Here is a 15,697-nt window from a genome sequence, read left to right on the forward strand (position 1 = left end):
GGTGGAAGTCGGGAGGTGAAAGAAACAGGGGGCTTGAGTGAAGAAGAAGAAGAAGAGCCCCAGGCAGGGAACTGGATGCACAGGGCCACACTTTGAGCTCAGGAACTGAAGGAGAGGACAAGGAGGGGCCAGATGGTGCCACAGCTTCACAGCAGCTGCCTGGTCTCTCTGCATTGAGCTCCCTTTTCCCTTTGACTCCAGAGCTTTACATGTAGCTGAAAAGAAAGCTAGACAAGCTCGAGGCCCTGTCCCCCCACCTGCTGGAGTTTGCGCCTGCTTGGAAGACATCTGGAAGAGGAGGGTTAGGAGGAGGAGAAGGAGGTGCCAAGAGCCAGTCTTGGGAATGTCTTCACAGAGGCACCTGTGCCTGAGTGATCTCTGCTGTATGCTAATTTCCTGAACAAAACGGCTGGCCTTACTTTGAGTCACTGAGTCTTCCTTCTGACCTGTGGATGAACCCACTTTCCTGCCAGCCCCTGACATCAACTCAACATTGACCCTTCACCAGTTACCAGTTACCATTTTCCCCATCAGTCAGAGATTAAGGGTTGAGACCAGCAGGAGAACCTGTTGGACAGCTTCTGCAGCACCCAGAAAGGCACTCTTGCTTCCTCTAGCTCCTTCCTCCAACTGTTTTGCATCCAAGGCTATTTCCAGTAACTTGGTGTCTTCCTTCCTTCCTTCCCGATGGAAAGGTAATTGTTGTAATTAGGAGTTATTCTATCTGTTATACAAAACAGGAGGAAGTAGACCCAGGCTGAGGAACATTTTCCAGCCTGCCAGACACATTCCTTTGTGAGCAAACTTCTGGCGGCTGCATTCCAGTGGCGGGTAGGATCAGATGCAATGGTGGCTGATGGCTATTCAGACTGATAGGACAGAAGACAGGGAGGCAACTGGTAGATGGAGCCAATGAGAGGCAAAGCCAAGTAATTCTAATTTCTCTCTCCTTCTCCTCCTTCTCCCTACAGAGTTCTACAAGTAGCAACACTGAGCAAGTCTAAGAGAAATGTGCTGCAGAGAGTGCTATTCCCTGGGCTGGTTGTAGGTGGGAAGGCAGGCAGGTGGGGGCTTGCTGAGGGCAGATTGAGGTTGGTAAGCGATTGGTGCATTCCTCCTAATGGACTAGTCTCCATTGGTCAGATGTAAAAGTAGGCAGAACGATAGATGTGAGAGCCAACCTCCCAATACAGGGTTGACTTCAGGTGTTTTCTAAAAGTTGTGTAATTCTTTATCTCCTTGGCATTTGAAAGGAGGGTGTTCCACAGGGAGGGCACCACTACCTAGAAGGGCCCCCTCCTGGTTCCCTCTTAGCAAACACGTTCTTTCTTACTACTGTGAGGTACAACTCATCTCTTGCCAGAAGTCTGTCCTCAACAAAGTTAAGACCATGGTCCAAGAGGCCAAAGCTTTCCTGATGGCAGCACTTGCCCAGCCAATGATTTAATTTCAGTATTTTCCCTTCTCTTCCTGGACCACAATTTTCAACAGGAAGGAGTGATAAAAACCCACCCGTGCCCCAAGGCCCTTCAGCTTCCTGTTCTGTCTCATTTGCTATGCACTGAAAGGTCTATCTGGCAGTATCATTTGTACTGTATGGGCCAATCCCAGCTATGGTGACCTTTTTGAAGGATTTCCAAGCTGAATCAGTAGGAAGGGGTGGTGGTCAGTGGACTTTATAAAACTTGAGAACTTCTCTGTCTCAGTCCCTCTCAGTCACCTACCACAATCACACATCTCTTGTGCAGAAAAGGCAGGAGACTGAGTTGGATGGGACTGAACAATGCAGCATAAGCTTTGTAGGAACAGTATTTTGTTCTGACATCACAGATCCGTTGATGTAGTAGGAATGGGAAATCTGTGGCCCTTTGGATATTGCTGGGCTACAGATCCCATCATCCTCTGACCAATGGCTGCCTTGGCTGGGTTGGAGACCAGCAACAACTGGACAACCACAGTTCCCTGTCATTGCTTTAATGACTTAAAATCCACCATTGGATGGAAGAATGTTTTTAACTTTAATTACTTTTAGGATATATATTTTTTTAATGAATGTGCTTTTAGGTTTTTAAAATTGTCATATTTAAAAAGAATCTTTTAACTGTTTTAGAATACTGTTGCTTTGTTTTTATTTTAAAATGGTTCATTTGTTGCCCTGGGCTTCTTGGGGAGGAAGGGCAGGGTATAAGTTCAATAAATAAATATATTTAAACTCAACAAATAATATAACTCAACAGATGTGTCTTGCAATGGTTGCGTCTAAATGAATGTTTTGTTGTTATTCTTTTTTTTTTTTTTAAAAAAATACACATTAATTAGTTGATTAAGGCACTTCATTAAACCAATTAAATATATCTATTGTAAGTGGTGTACAAAAAGCAGTGAAGTAATAACTGTCAATTATAAAGGGGAAAAGATAAAATCAGCAGACTTTGAAAACAAGTATATATAACCAAATGCCAATTGCTGGGAATTACAAGTAGGGAGAGTTTCAGTGCTCAGGTTCTGCTTCCAGGATTCCCACAAGCAGCTGTTTGGTCTTGATTAGATGGACTTTGGGCCTGATCCAACGAGACTCGTCCTATGCTCTTAACTAAATTATATGTCTGGACAGGCTTGCTGAAGTAAAAAAAAAAAAAAGCTTTTAGCAGGTGTCTAAAACAGTGCAATATTTTTTTTAAGACATGTGCTCTGCTTCCTTTTCAAGTGGACACCCAAAGCAAAAGAGAAGAAATTAAGATACATGTGGAACAATCTGTTTCCTAGTGGAATCCATTAAAAAACCCAAACCTGATAAAATGAAATTTTATTATTGATATATTTGTAGAATAAATTTGGAAGAAATTCTTCCATTCTCCTCCTCCTCCTCCTCCTCCTCCTCCTCCTCCTCCTCCTCCTCCTCCTTATTTTTTCTTTTCTTTCTTTTTTTCTTTCTTGTTTATATATGTGTGTGTGTGCTTATCTGAAATATATATGTATGTATGTATGTATTTTGGGACGCAGGTGGCGCTGTGGGTTAAAGCCTCAGCGCCTAGGACTTGCCGATCGAAAGGTCGGCGGTTCGAATCCCTGCGGCGGGGTGCGCTCCCGCTGCTCGGTCCCAGCGCCTGCCAACCTAGCAGTTCGAAAGCACCTCCGGGTGCAAGTAGATAAATAGGGACCGCTTACCAGCGGGAAGGTAAACGGCGTTTCCGTGTGCGGCTCTGGCTTGCCAGAGCAGCGATGTCACGCTGGCCACGTGACCCGGAAGTGTCTCCGGACAGCGCTGGCCCCTGGCCTCTTAAGTGAGATGGGCGCACAACCCCAGAGTCTGTCAAGACTGGCCCGTACGGGCAGGGGTACCTTTACCTTTACCTTTTATGTATGTATTTGTATTTTGTAATAATTATGCTAAATAAAATTTAATAAATTAAAAAAAAAACCTAAAAAAACACACCTGCCAGTGGGCCATAGAATGTGGGCCAAATTAGATGAGATATTGGTCTCTGAAGCTAGTTGCTTTTTTCAATTCCATGCAGCTGTTAATTAAAAGAACAGGAGCCTCTCCATCATCCTTTGCATTACTATTCAAGAATGTGCTGCATGCATTTTGGGGCAGGTGTGGCCTGTCATGCAAGAAAAAGATAAGCTACAGAACCATTAGAAAACAAGAAAATAGGAGCCTTTTCCCTCCCTGTGCCTCTGGCCGCCACATTTCTCTGTGACCCAGACTCACCCAGGTAGTACAGGAAGCTGCACAACTTGAAGTATGTCCTCAAGGAGCCTGTGAGAAAAGGACAGGTTTGGATTGAGTCACTTCTGTGCCCAGAAGCTGACGTGACTAGGAAAAAGAAAGGCGCTGTTGTTTGAGATGTTAAGTAAGAAAGCCCAGCCAGAACCAACCTCCCCCACCCCCCATGATGAGTGTGTTCCAGTGTAAAGCAAAGCCAAGCAATTGTCAGTCTGGAGGCGGAAGGAAGGAATTGGAAATGTCTGGAAAATAATACAGCTGAAACCAAGTAATGCAATTATTCGAAATTTTGCACTGCAAACAGGACTAATGATGATGATGATAATAATAATAATAATAATAATAATAATAATAATAATAATAATTTATTTGTACTCCGCCCATCTGGGCGGCTTCCAACAAAGATGAAAAATACACTAAAATGTCACATATTAAAAACTTCCCTGAACAGGGCTGCCTTCAGATGTCTTCTGAATGTCAGGTAGTTGTTTATCGCTTTGACATCTGATGGGAGGGCGTTCCACAGGGCGGGCGCCACTACCGAGAAGGCCCTCTGCCTGGTTCCCTGTAACTTGGCCTCTCGCAGTGAGGGAACCGCCAGAAGGCCCTCAGAGCTGGACCTCAGTGTTCGGGCAGAACGATGGGGGAGGAGACGCTCCTTCAGATATACTGGACCGAGGCCATTTAGGGCTTTAAAGGTCAGCACCAACACTTTGAATTGTGCTCGGAAACTTACTGAGAGCCAATGTAGGTCTTTCAAGACCGGTGTTACATGGTCTCGGCGGCCGCTCCCAGTCACCAGTCTAGCTGCCGCATTCTGGATTAGTTGTAGTTTCCGGGTCACCTTCAAAGGTAGCCCCACGTAGAGCGCATTGCAGTAGTCCAAGCGGGAGATAACCAGAGCATGCACCACTCTGGCGAGACAGTCCGCGGGCAGATAGGGTCTCAGCCTACGTACCAGATGGAGCTGGTAAACAGCTGCCCTGGACACAGATTTGACCTGTGCCTCCATGGACAGCTGTGAGTCCAAAATGACTCCCAGGCTGCGCACCTGGTCCTTCAGGGGCACAATTACCCCATTCAGGACCATGGAATCCTCCACACCTGCCCGCCTCCTGTCCCCCAAAAACAGTACTTCTGTCTTGTCAGGATTCAACCTCAATCTGTTAGCCGCCATCCATCCTCCAACCGCCTCCAGACACTCACACAGGACCTTCACTGCCTTCACTTCACTGTCCTTGAGCTCCACAGTTTATTCTAGTTTTAATTTCTCTTGAATAGTTTTAAAGTCAGTTGTCTCGGCAGTTAATGTTACTTGCATACAGGCAAGGAGCATATCTGTTTTATCTGCTTTACTTCAACGTGGGCTTAAAAACCATATATTTTAATTGGAGGATGGGAGCCGGGAAAGCAGCTGTTTTGGCTCGACATTTTTAACTAATAAGAAACTGGTAAGAAATTCTTAGAAAGCCATCTTTGCCAACAGTCACTCTGCAGTTTTAACATGGCTGTTACATGAGCACAGGCCTGTATCACTTCAGTCAAAACATCCAGAACTCCATTGCCAAATTTCGTCCAGAAATCTATGCTGGACTATTGTCACTCAACAAGGAAGACAGAGGTAATGGCAAAATGATTGTGGGAAGATGAAATTAATATGTCCTACATGGACAGCCCTGGTCCTTTACATTGTGAGCATTCCAGTAATGGGGCTGGAGAAGCCTTATCCCAAGTACTGTATTGGCCCAAATATAAGCCGCACTCCCCCCCCCCCCGAAATTTCACCATGAAAAGTTAAACTGTGGCTTAAATTCGTGACCTTACAAAAACTGGCTTTTACGATATCGCTCCCATCCTGTCCCGTCTGGAGCTCCCCCAGCCTTCCCCAAAGCTGGGTAGGAAAGAATGTGGGGAGGGGGAAGACCGCTGGCATCGTGGCACAGCTCCCCCTCAGACCTTGGGTTAAGAACTTTGCTTCAAGATGAGAACAGAAATTGTGCTCCAGCAGCGCGGCAGCAACGGGAGGCCCCATTAGCTAAAGTGGTGCTTCAGGTTAAGAACAGACTTCCAGAACAAATTAATGGCACATGACCCTCTGAATGTGCCCAGGATAAGGAAGGTTTCCTACCACTCCTTAAAGGGCTATTAGAGGACAGTGATATACCAAGGATGTTGGTGTTGTTTAGTCGATTAATCGTGTCCAGCTCTTTGTGACCCAATGGACCAGAGCACGCCAGGCACTCCTGTCTTCCACCGCCATCTCGTCCTCTGTCGTCCCCTTCTCCTTGTGCCCTCAATCTTACCCAAGTTTTTTTCCCCCAGAGAGTCTTTTTTTTCTCATGAGGTGGCCAAAGTATTTGGGCCTCAGCTTCAGGATCTGTCCTTCCAGTGTGGATTTCATTCAGGTTTGATCTTTTTGCAGTCCATGGCACTCTCAAGACCTACCAAGGATGGGGAACTGCCAACATGGACTGTCTTGGGCAAGTAGGAACAGTTGGGGCATATGCTTCCCTGTTGGATTTCCACCTTTCACATCACTCAACATTTGTGATCTTCCAGATGTTGGTGGACTCCAACTCCCATCCTCCTGGGCCAGCATGGCTAACAGGAAGGGAGGATGGGATCTGTAGTCCATTAACAGCAGGATGGCCACAGCTCTCCACCCTTGTTTTAACGAAGGGCACTCCCAGAGGGTAACATTCAGATCAGGCTTAGAAACCTGCCCGGTAAACTTGAGAAATAAACTTGCCTGCAAGTGAAACCTGTCTCTTTCGAACATGCCGTTGCGTAACTTGTGCAGCCTGACATCTCAGCCATCTGGCTCTCTTTCAATCAAATTAAAAGTGCTTGCTTTGATGGATGGCTTCTGGTTTGGAGCTGAAAATTCTGAAGACATGGCTAGGGAAGGAAGACCGTGACCTAGCTGAGTGGGACAGAATTGGGGGACCCCTCCTGCTGCCCCAGAACTGTATTCCTTAGAAGGCAGTCTGGGGAGGGATTTATACCAGTGGTGGGTGGAGCCAGAGGCAAAGAAGTGGGAGGAGCAATGAGTGTGAACTACATTCCAGCTGTGCAAAAGTCATTTGATCTCCACATCCCTGTATACACACATCTCCACCCTTCCTACAGACAAACAAGAGGCATTTCATAGTTCAAGTTACATGTCATTCTTGCAAAATCACTTGAGGAGGGTGCAAGTTAAGATCAGCGAGGGCTGCAACTTGAGGATAAGGAGTACAGCCTTTGGAAAGCCAGGGGCCACATAGATACATTTGGTGGGCCGCATTCAGCCACCGGGCCTGAGGTGCCCCATGTCCAAATGCTGCTCCCCTCATTGTAAACCCCAGTTGGTCAGCCAAACATTTCCCCCTCCTGTGGGGTTTCATTTTCCAGGCATTTGCAATTATTTCATTGCATCTGTTCCTCTTAACAACATTGTATTATTCTCGTCTCTTAGTCTTACTCCTGTTTGAAGAATATGATGTAGTTTTTATTACATTGTGTTGAATGAAGAGTGGATTATTCAAGGAAGGAAGGAAGGAAGGAAGGAAGGAAGGAAGGAAGGAAGAGAATTCAGAGGACAACTGCCATGTGTTACCTTTGCCCTCTAGTGGCAGGAACATAGAATCATAGAATTGTAGAATAGATTACCATTGATGGAATGGATTACCATTCTTGATATTGTCACAAAAGTTGTCCCCCCCCCCCCATCTGCCAAGCGGTGGCAAGAACCCATGGGGTTCCAGGAACTGACTCAGAGTCTGTGTTCCTTTGGAGAATTGAGACAAGACGGAGATTGTTGCAATTTTAATAAATATTCTTAATTCACCTGTTTACACCTTAAATCTGCATGGAGGGAGTTCAGATCTTACAGAAGAGTCCTTTCAAGAGGAAGACCAAGGCATCTCTCTTCGCCAGCCTTTAGCCAGCCTGCCCAAGATGGATCCCAGTCCTTCCTTCTTCTTATTCCCAGCAGCATTTGCTCAAAACTCTCTTTTCCTGTCACCTCACACCCGGTTCCCCTGACAACATTCCAAACCCCCAGTCTCTGTTCACACCTCAGGGCAGGGGGGAAGGACTGTTCTCTTGTGATGACAATGGCCCTCTAGAGCCCCCTATTGTTCCTTAATGGCCCTAGTTTGGCCAGGTCATTTTGCATAGGCTAGTCCAGGAATTCCTCTCTTCATATCTCAAATAATTAACATCCTAGCATTTATTAATTTCGAGAGTTTAGGGGTCCCCCCAAATCTATAACAATATTATTATATTGAAGATGTAGTTTATGGGTTGTCTCCAATGCCAGTCTTATGGAGAGTAGTCCTATTGAAGTTAATGCACAGGGCTAACTTGGGTCCATTGATTTCAGTGGATTTGTTCCGAGTAGAAGTTAGTTGGGTATAGCTCTTAGTATCTTGCCATCACAGCCCAAATCTGTGGGGTCTTGGGAAGTAAACAAATAGCTTGGTTTTGGGAAGATAATCAGACCCCAAGGAAGTGGTTATCCAAATAAAATTTTATTTTATAGATATGAGCCATACATGCAATTGGTTGGAACAGGATACTGTCTTGGAGCCCTAACTCCCCGCCTTCCTTCCTTCCTTCTTTCCTTCTCCACAACACAGCCCTTCAAAACCCAAATGCAGGTTACAGCAGTTCAGGTGCTCCCAAACCCCCTTCCTCACCCCCATATCCCAAGGACGGTGGCTCCTAGGGCTGCCAGGAAAGGGCAAAGTTGAAGACTGAGCCCTTGGAAACCTGACCCATAAGACAGGTATGGGTTGGTGGTGCTCCTCACACCAAAATTGGTTGGGTTAATTATATTGCTATTGCAATTGCTGCCGGAGCAACACGACCCCCACGTGTTGGTGATATTTATATTACTGGTGAAATCAGTTCTCATATCAATGCAGGCTGGGCGCTGGCAGGTCCTGAAGATCATTGATGTTTGGAGGCCTCCTGTTGATGTTTGGAGGGAAGGGAAGAAAAGAAAGGCACAAAACGTTAGGCATGAGGGGTGTTGCCCCTCTTCTCCCAGCATGCAGTGGAACACCACAGGGAATTGTGAAGAATCGTGAAGAACACATCCACGAGTTCTTAGGGGGCAGGGCCCCCTACACCTCTGAAAAAATGGCCTGTTTTGCCTTAGATTGTCAATTCTGAGGGGGGAATCTGTGGGAGGAAGTTAAATTCTTCCGGGGAGCAAACTCTGAACTGACATAACGTTTGGTTTAAGAACTATTTTAATTATTTGTTTTAACTCTGTAATGTATTTTATAATCTTTTATGTATTTTATCCTCGGTAATGGCTTTGGCCACACACTCATGAATCATATTTGCATAGGTTGGGTGGTTGAACAATTAATTGCAAAGAATGCTTCCCAACAAGTCCTGTTCAGCAGGAGGCAAAATGTTTTGTAGGCCAGGAGCTGTGGAATAAATTTCCTAGGGTGAACTCACCAACTGAAATGACATTACTGCCATTGTAACATCGGTTGTAGCCCCTGCTGCATCTCATAGTCTGCTGGAGTATTCCGTAGTAGGTATGATCAAAGCCTGAGTAACACTGGTTGGAGCTGCTTATTTCAGCTGCTGCAATAAGAAATAAAAATGAAGGGCAAGGGGCCCGTTGAGCATCACTCACCTCATTAAGCTGCTAAAGTGGGGCTGGGTTGAAAAGGGTGGCTCCCCTTTATAGGAGGCTCCCCCATTATTCTGTCTCTTCAATAATGATTGGGGGGGGGGAATCTTTCGGTTTGCTTTGCATATCAAAGTGAACCTACTTAATTTTCCCTTTCCAAAGCAGTCAGTACCTTAATTGTACTCAGGGTAAACCCATTTAAATGAATACATATGAGTATAGGTCGATACGTGGAGGAAAAAAGCTATCCTTTGAAACCCAAACGTTCTCGAATTTTGCATTGCAATTCTCTAAGATAGAATGTGTGCGAATGTTTGCACATACTAGGAGCTGCTGCCCTTTCCTTTCTCCACTTGCCAAACCTGCCAGACTCTTTCTCAAGCCCCCACACCTGAGCACGTCCCCTCCCTTTACCCCAGCTCACCCCTCCCCTACAGCGCACCCCATGTTCCCACTCCGCCAAACCTTTCCTATGCTCTCGCAGCTAAATTACACCCTAAAGCACACTGTCCTGTACATTTCTTGAGAAGCGGGGTCAGCTTTTCTTTGGCATAGGAGCCCAAGAGTTGGGGAACAGGGCTGCTTGCCTTAGAAGTCTCCAAAATTGAATTCTTCAAGCCTCCCTATTGACAACCAACCACCCAACAAGTGAAACTGTGAGTTCTCACTTAACGGTCAGGTGGCCTATTAAAAAAATACCTGTGTCCTCGATAGGGGTCTTGGGAACCTTCCACTTTATCGAATGCCCGTTGCAAAGGTCACCAAGACAGTAGCTCTCATCGTACTGGACGGCAAAGTGTCGGTCACCAGAGAAACTTGATATGGGTCCATCCCAAAGGTCCTTGCTGGCACAGCCTTTGTAGCCCATTACCAAAAGGTCTTTATCTAAAACGAGGGTGGATACATATATACAAACAATAGATTGATGCAGTGGCAGGGTGTTCCAAAGATTTTACCTTGACCATTTTTACTCTGGGGGTGAGGTGATTTGGTTTATGTGAGTGCCCCTTGAAACTGCTGACACAGTTCTTCCTGCTTTCTGCTTCTGCCTGCTTTTTTGGGGGGAGGGGGCACACTTCTTGGCTGTTGTTATACCTCAGAAGCCTAATAACGGGGTTGGAAATCAGCCCACAGAAAATCAGCTAAGAATTTTCTTTATTAACAAAGAAAGAAATGGAGTACAGGGATTTGTACAACAATCTGCAAATAGAAAATAAAATGAATCAGAACATGTTTTGAGCACCTCAATTCTGAAAGCATGCCAAGCATCATTTCAGGCCCCAGTTAATCCCGATGGGAATTTGAGGGGTTTCATGAGGGAGGCGTGTGGCACTGTGGGTTAAACCACAGAGCCTAGGACTTGCCAATCAGAAGGTGGGTGGTTCGATTCCCCAGGATGTGGTGAGCTCCCGTTGCTCGGTCCCTGCTCCTGCCAACCTAGCAGTTCGAAAGCACGCTAAAAGTGCAAGTAGATAAATAGGTACTGCTCCGGCGGGAAGGTAAAAGGCATTTCTGTGCACTGCTCTGGTTCACCAGAAGCGGCTTAGTCATGCTGGCCACATTACCCGGAATCTGTACGCTGGCTCCCTCGGCCAATAAAACGAGATGAGCACCGCAACCCCAGAGTCGCTCACGACTGGACCTAATGGTCAGGGGTCCCTTTACCTTTACCTTTAAGGTAAAAGCTTCTCAAAAATATTTTCCTCTTAAAAATCTAGCAGCCACACAGGATCCATCTGACAGAGCAGCACTTACCTATAGTTAATGTAAGTTGTGCAATTATGCAAACATTCTCAGCACTGGAGCAGTTTCTAATGTACTGCTCTGATGTATAGAACTTGAATGTGGGATGATCTATGTAGCTGTAGTGATAACACTCCAAGGCAGAAATTCCTGAAAAGAAGTTTGAGGAGAAAGGTTATGAGATCCGGGAGAAGCTATTAGCAATGTCTTGAAATGATCAGGGACTAGAAATAGGTATTCCCCCTTTAAAGTGAAAGCAGAAGTTCTTAGGGGCAGAAATTTGTGCCAAGTGCCTGTTCTGAACCGCAGGCCCAAAGGAGGGTCCTGAGTGAGTGGTTTGATGTGTAGATATCAAAGGAGGATGCGAAACCCTGCCAGAATGGTCAGTCCTAGAGCTTTATTAAATCAGAGGTGGATGGGACTAGGAGGGGCATCGAGTCCAATGCCAGATGTTGGATTCCAACTCACACCAACACTAGTCAGATGTAAACTGACAAAACAGAACAATGACAACCAAATCATGGGCTGAAACATCCCCTCCCCCCTTCTCCCTCTTCAGCAGGGAAGGCTGCAGAAGGCTCAGGTCTTCTTCATTTCCTGCTTCTCCATGGGTAAATTTTCCCACAATTTTAAAAAACACTACACTAGGTTCCCCCTTTCTGAACTTTTTCCATACACCTTGGGATTCCTTCTTGTTTCTCTGTGAAAATTTAGTTGGCTCCCACCCAGCCACCCAGGTCTGCAACTAGAGGACATCCCAATAGCAATAACTGGTACCTGAAATAAGAAAGGTCGTCGCCAGCAGTCCTTGCAGCACAACTGTTGCAGCTCTCCATCTCAATGCGACACCCTCCATGGTCTGAGCCAAAGAACCAACTTTTTGATGGAGGAAAAGCAGTCAAAGATCTGAGAGAGTTGGGCCGTTTGGTTATATATATATCAGGCACAAATGTGCTAGCTAGAGCTTCGCAGGAGGAAATTCCCGAGGAGACAGGAGCAGTTCTGGCAGGATTACACAAAGAAGAAGGCAGCTGTGCAACAGGGGTGGACCCATATTTTCATATTTATATGGAGCCCCATGTGAGTGATGGCCAACCAGCTGCACTGGTGCAAAGGGAGGCTGGTGTCTCTTGCTCTCCTCGCCCACTCCTCCCATTCTATCTTCCTCTCCTTTTTCTTCATCTAATGTTCTCTCCATGGCAGAAAGAAATTAAAAATCACAAAAACAGTCAGGCGGATGTCTAAGGGTTCCCACCCCCCTTTCCCTCCCTCCTTCCCCCTTTCTACCTACCGGTATTTTTCTCAAGCAGAAAGACAAATTCAAAGTTTCAGAAATCCTCCCCTCTCTTTCCTCAATCTCTTTCTCCAAAACAAAAGAAAAGCAGTGGACTTTTAAGACATAGGACACTGCAGAAGGAAGATATCAGTATGAAATGGCATTGCCAACAGGAACTGTACGTTTGTAATCGTTGGACTTGACAATCGTTGGACTTGACAATCTTTGGACTTTATGACAATAAAAACATAATAGTAATATGATATGTTATTGCCATCAGGAACAGTGCTTTGCAATTTTTTGATATGACGATTAGATTACAGTTTCATTATATATAATGTTATGTTACTTTACAGCCAGTTACGTGTGTGTTGTGGTATTCTGGACTTGATTTATGCAATGAGGCAATTGTGGTGTGTGTTGACCTAGTCATTTGCCATGTCTGTTTCTATTGATATAATTTAGGTAATCAGTGAGGTCACATATTAATAGTTTGATTATTACAATATAAAAAGTGGAGACAGCAATGACTATTTAGCTCACCCATAAAAATTACTTTCTGGTCCATATAGTCAAACAATTTTTCCTCCAATTCTTTATCAAAGTCTGATTTCCTCTCACTTGGTGCATAGATCCCAACAATGATAAAGTTGTTGCCTTGCAGTGTGACTTGGACCCCTATCATTCCCCACTCATTGTCTTTAAACAATTCTTTTGCGTTGTGTTAATTTACAAAACCATTCCCCTTTTCTTATTTACAGCTGAAGTTACAAATGCATTTCCCAATCTTTTATTTATTAGAACGATTCTGTGTGTTTTTTTAGCAACATGTGTTTCCTGTAAACAAATTATATCCATTTTTTTAAAAAAATAATAAATGTTCGATTTTCTTTTCACTTTCTAATTAAGTCTATTAACATTCCATGATAATGCTTTCACTGCCATTTCTATATCCAATTAAAATTAAAATAATTTTACTATTATGATTGGGATTCTTCCTCTTCCTGTTTATCTTCTTCCGACTGTTCTCCAAGTCCAGGTCTGTCCTCCTCCTTCCCAAGAATGGTAGTTTTGAGACTGGGTGATAGTTGGCCATACTGGCTGGGTCTAAAGATGTTTTTTAAAGAAGCGGTTTAATGACCACCTCTTTCAGCGCGTCTGGGAATGCTCATTTCACAGAGGGAAGCATTCACCACCCTGCAGAGCCCATTGCCCAGCCCTTCCTGGTTTGCTTTTATTAGCCAGGATGGGCAAGGATCAAGGAGACAGGTGGTTGGTTTCACGCATCCAAGCAGCCTGTCCACATCCTCGGGGGTAACGGATTGAAATTGATTTCACACAACTTGACCAGACAGGGGTCCAGACTCTCCCGCCCCAACCCTTCTCCCACGGTGGAGTCTACCTCCTTCCGAATCTGAGCGACTTTATTTGCAAAAAATTTTTGCAAAAGCATTGCAGGAGATCTTGGGGTCCCTACCAGGCCCCGGTGACGAAGGTGGTTCCAATAGATTGCAAACCACCTGAAAGAGTCTCCTGCTGCTGTTTTCTGCAGATGCAAGAGACGGTGAAGAAGGCCCTCTTTGCAGTTGCCATTGCCACATGGTAGGCTCGCCGTTGAGCTCTAGCCTGTGTCTGGTCTGATTCAGAATGAGTTTTCCACCACCGGTGCTCTAGCTGTCTCAACGATTGTTTGATTGCCCTCAGCTCCAGGGAAAACCACGGGGCTGTCCGGGCTCCATGCAATCGGAGAGGACGCTTCGGAGCAAGACAGTCAATAGCCCTGGTTAACTCCACATTCTAGTGGGTCACTAGGGAATCAGCTGAAAAGCCATCAACTTGGGATAAAACATCCCCACCACTCTCTGGAAGCCAATTGGATCCATTAAATGGGGGGGGGGGTTGGACCATCCGAATCGGTCCCACCTCCCTGCAGAGGGGAAAGGTTGCTGAGAAGTCCAGTTGCACCAGGAAGTGATCTGACCATGACATTTCGCTTTTACTTAGTGTCAGATCACCAACATCCGTAGAGGTAAACACCAGGTCTAAGGCATGTCCGCGGCTATGAGTTGGGCCAAACTTATTCAGGGACAGCCCCATGGAGGCCATGCTTTCCACAAAGTCCCGAGCGGCCCCTTGTAAGGTCATGTCGGCATGGATGTTAAAATCCCCCAGGACAACCAGACTAGGTGTCTCCAGGAGCATATCCGCCATGACCTGAAGCAGCTCAGGCAGGGAATCCTTGGTGCAGCGGGGAGGTTGGTACACCAAAAGGAATCCTGTACTGCCCCTATTGCCCAACTTCCAGAACATGCACTCAGAAAACTGGGTGTTCCCAATGGGACGCCTGTGCAGACTAATGACTTCCTAAAAATCACTGCAACCCCTCCTCCCTGCCCACATGACCTGGGTTGCTGCATGTAAGAGAAACCTGGTGGACAAGCAGCTGCAAGGACAGGCCCATCTGCTTCATCCAGCCAAGTCTCTGTCACACATGCCAGGTCAAATCCTCCATCCACAATCAGGTTGTGGATGGCACTGGTTTTATTCATCATTGACCTGGCATTGCACAGCAACACTTTCAGGTCATGTGGGTTTCCCTTGCTGATTCCAGTATCCTTCCGGTCAGGACAAGACCTGGAGGCAGGGATAGTCCTCAAACAACGACTAAGCCTGCCTCCTCGGTAATGACATGGTCTGGTCTTAGCATAACTCCTCCTCCTGCCCGTGATCACTGAGATCAGGTGTCCCAATACATCCCCCCCCCCGTGGAACCATTCTATTGGCTGAGGCCCTCTCCCAGGCAGCCCTGACCCTTCCCCTTAAAAAACAAAATACAAAGTATACAGTAACTTAACAAAATAATGAAAGTAAAAACAAAGCAAGAAACAATTATGCTATATGTAAACTACTCCTCACCCTGACTAAACATTTATCCCACCCCAAGCAGAAAGAAAATAATAAAATAATATCATACTGTAAAAAACCACCATTTGGTGTGCAGCAAATTAAAAACACTTAAAACATTTAAAACCATTTTTGCCACTTGCTGCAGGGAACTGCTCAGAGTATGTGTGAGTATAGGCCCCGCCCCTTGGGCCCAATGGAATCGGCTTGCAGGGTGGAGTGGTCTTCCCAATACTCACCAGAGCAGCAACAGCAGCAATGTCCCAGAGGCCTCTCTCTCGCCTCTTAAGCTGTGGTGGTGGGTGTAGGCCCTGCCCCTCCAATGGAATTGGCTGGAGGAGGGAGCGGTCTTCCCAAAGACTCACCGGAGCAGCAACAGCAGCAATGTCCCGGAGGCCTCTCTCTC

The 15,697-nt window shown here is 45.9% G+C and overlaps 2 protein-coding genes and 1 long non-coding RNA gene across 4 annotated transcripts in view; 1 reads left to right on the top strand and 2 right to left on the bottom strand.

The window, feature by feature from the left end:
- Positions 1-7,524: 7,524 nt before the first annotated feature.
- Positions 7,525-15,697, bottom strand: part of LOC307221617 (ly6/PLAUR domain-containing protein 5-like) — an 86,162-nt gene continuing 77,989 nt past the window's right edge. Inside the window, exon 6 of the mRNA XM_079986300.1 lies at positions 7,525-7,736. The gene's annotated coding sequence lies outside the window, so the exon portion shown is untranslated. The remainder of the gene's footprint in view (positions 7,737-15,697) is intronic.
- On the bottom strand, positions 8,222-12,575 carry LOC307221633 (ly6/PLAUR domain-containing protein 5-like). 2 transcript variants are annotated; one of them, XM_079986343.1, is made up of 5 exons: positions 11,889-12,575; positions 11,124-11,261; positions 10,068-10,253; positions 9,188-9,316; positions 8,222-8,686 (listed from the first exon to the last, which is right to left on the bottom strand). In XM_079986343.1, exons 1-5 carry the CDS (start codon positions 11,965-11,967, stop codon positions 8,409-8,411), a joined length of 810 nt encoding a protein of 269 aa, XP_079842469.1. In that variant the 5' UTR covers positions 11,968-12,575; the 3' UTR covers positions 8,222-8,408. The 2 variants fall into 2 exon arrangements, with proteins under 2 accessions (XP_079842469.1, XP_079842468.1); XM_079986342.1 differs by having other exon boundaries at positions 9,188-9,319; positions 11,889-12,570.
- LOC307221803 overlaps positions 10,260-15,697 on the top strand; it is a 31,150-nt gene continuing 25,712 nt past the window's right edge. The window contains exon 1 of the long non-coding RNA XR_013841534.1: positions 10,260-10,651. This is a non-coding gene — a long non-coding RNA (uncharacterized lncRNA). The remainder of the gene's footprint in view (positions 10,652-15,697) is intronic.

Source organism: Podarcis cretensis, assembly GCF_951804945.1.
Source record: "Podarcis cretensis genome assembly, chromosome: 8".
NCBI lineage: Eukaryota > Metazoa > Chordata > Lepidosauria > Squamata > Lacertidae > Podarcis > Podarcis cretensis.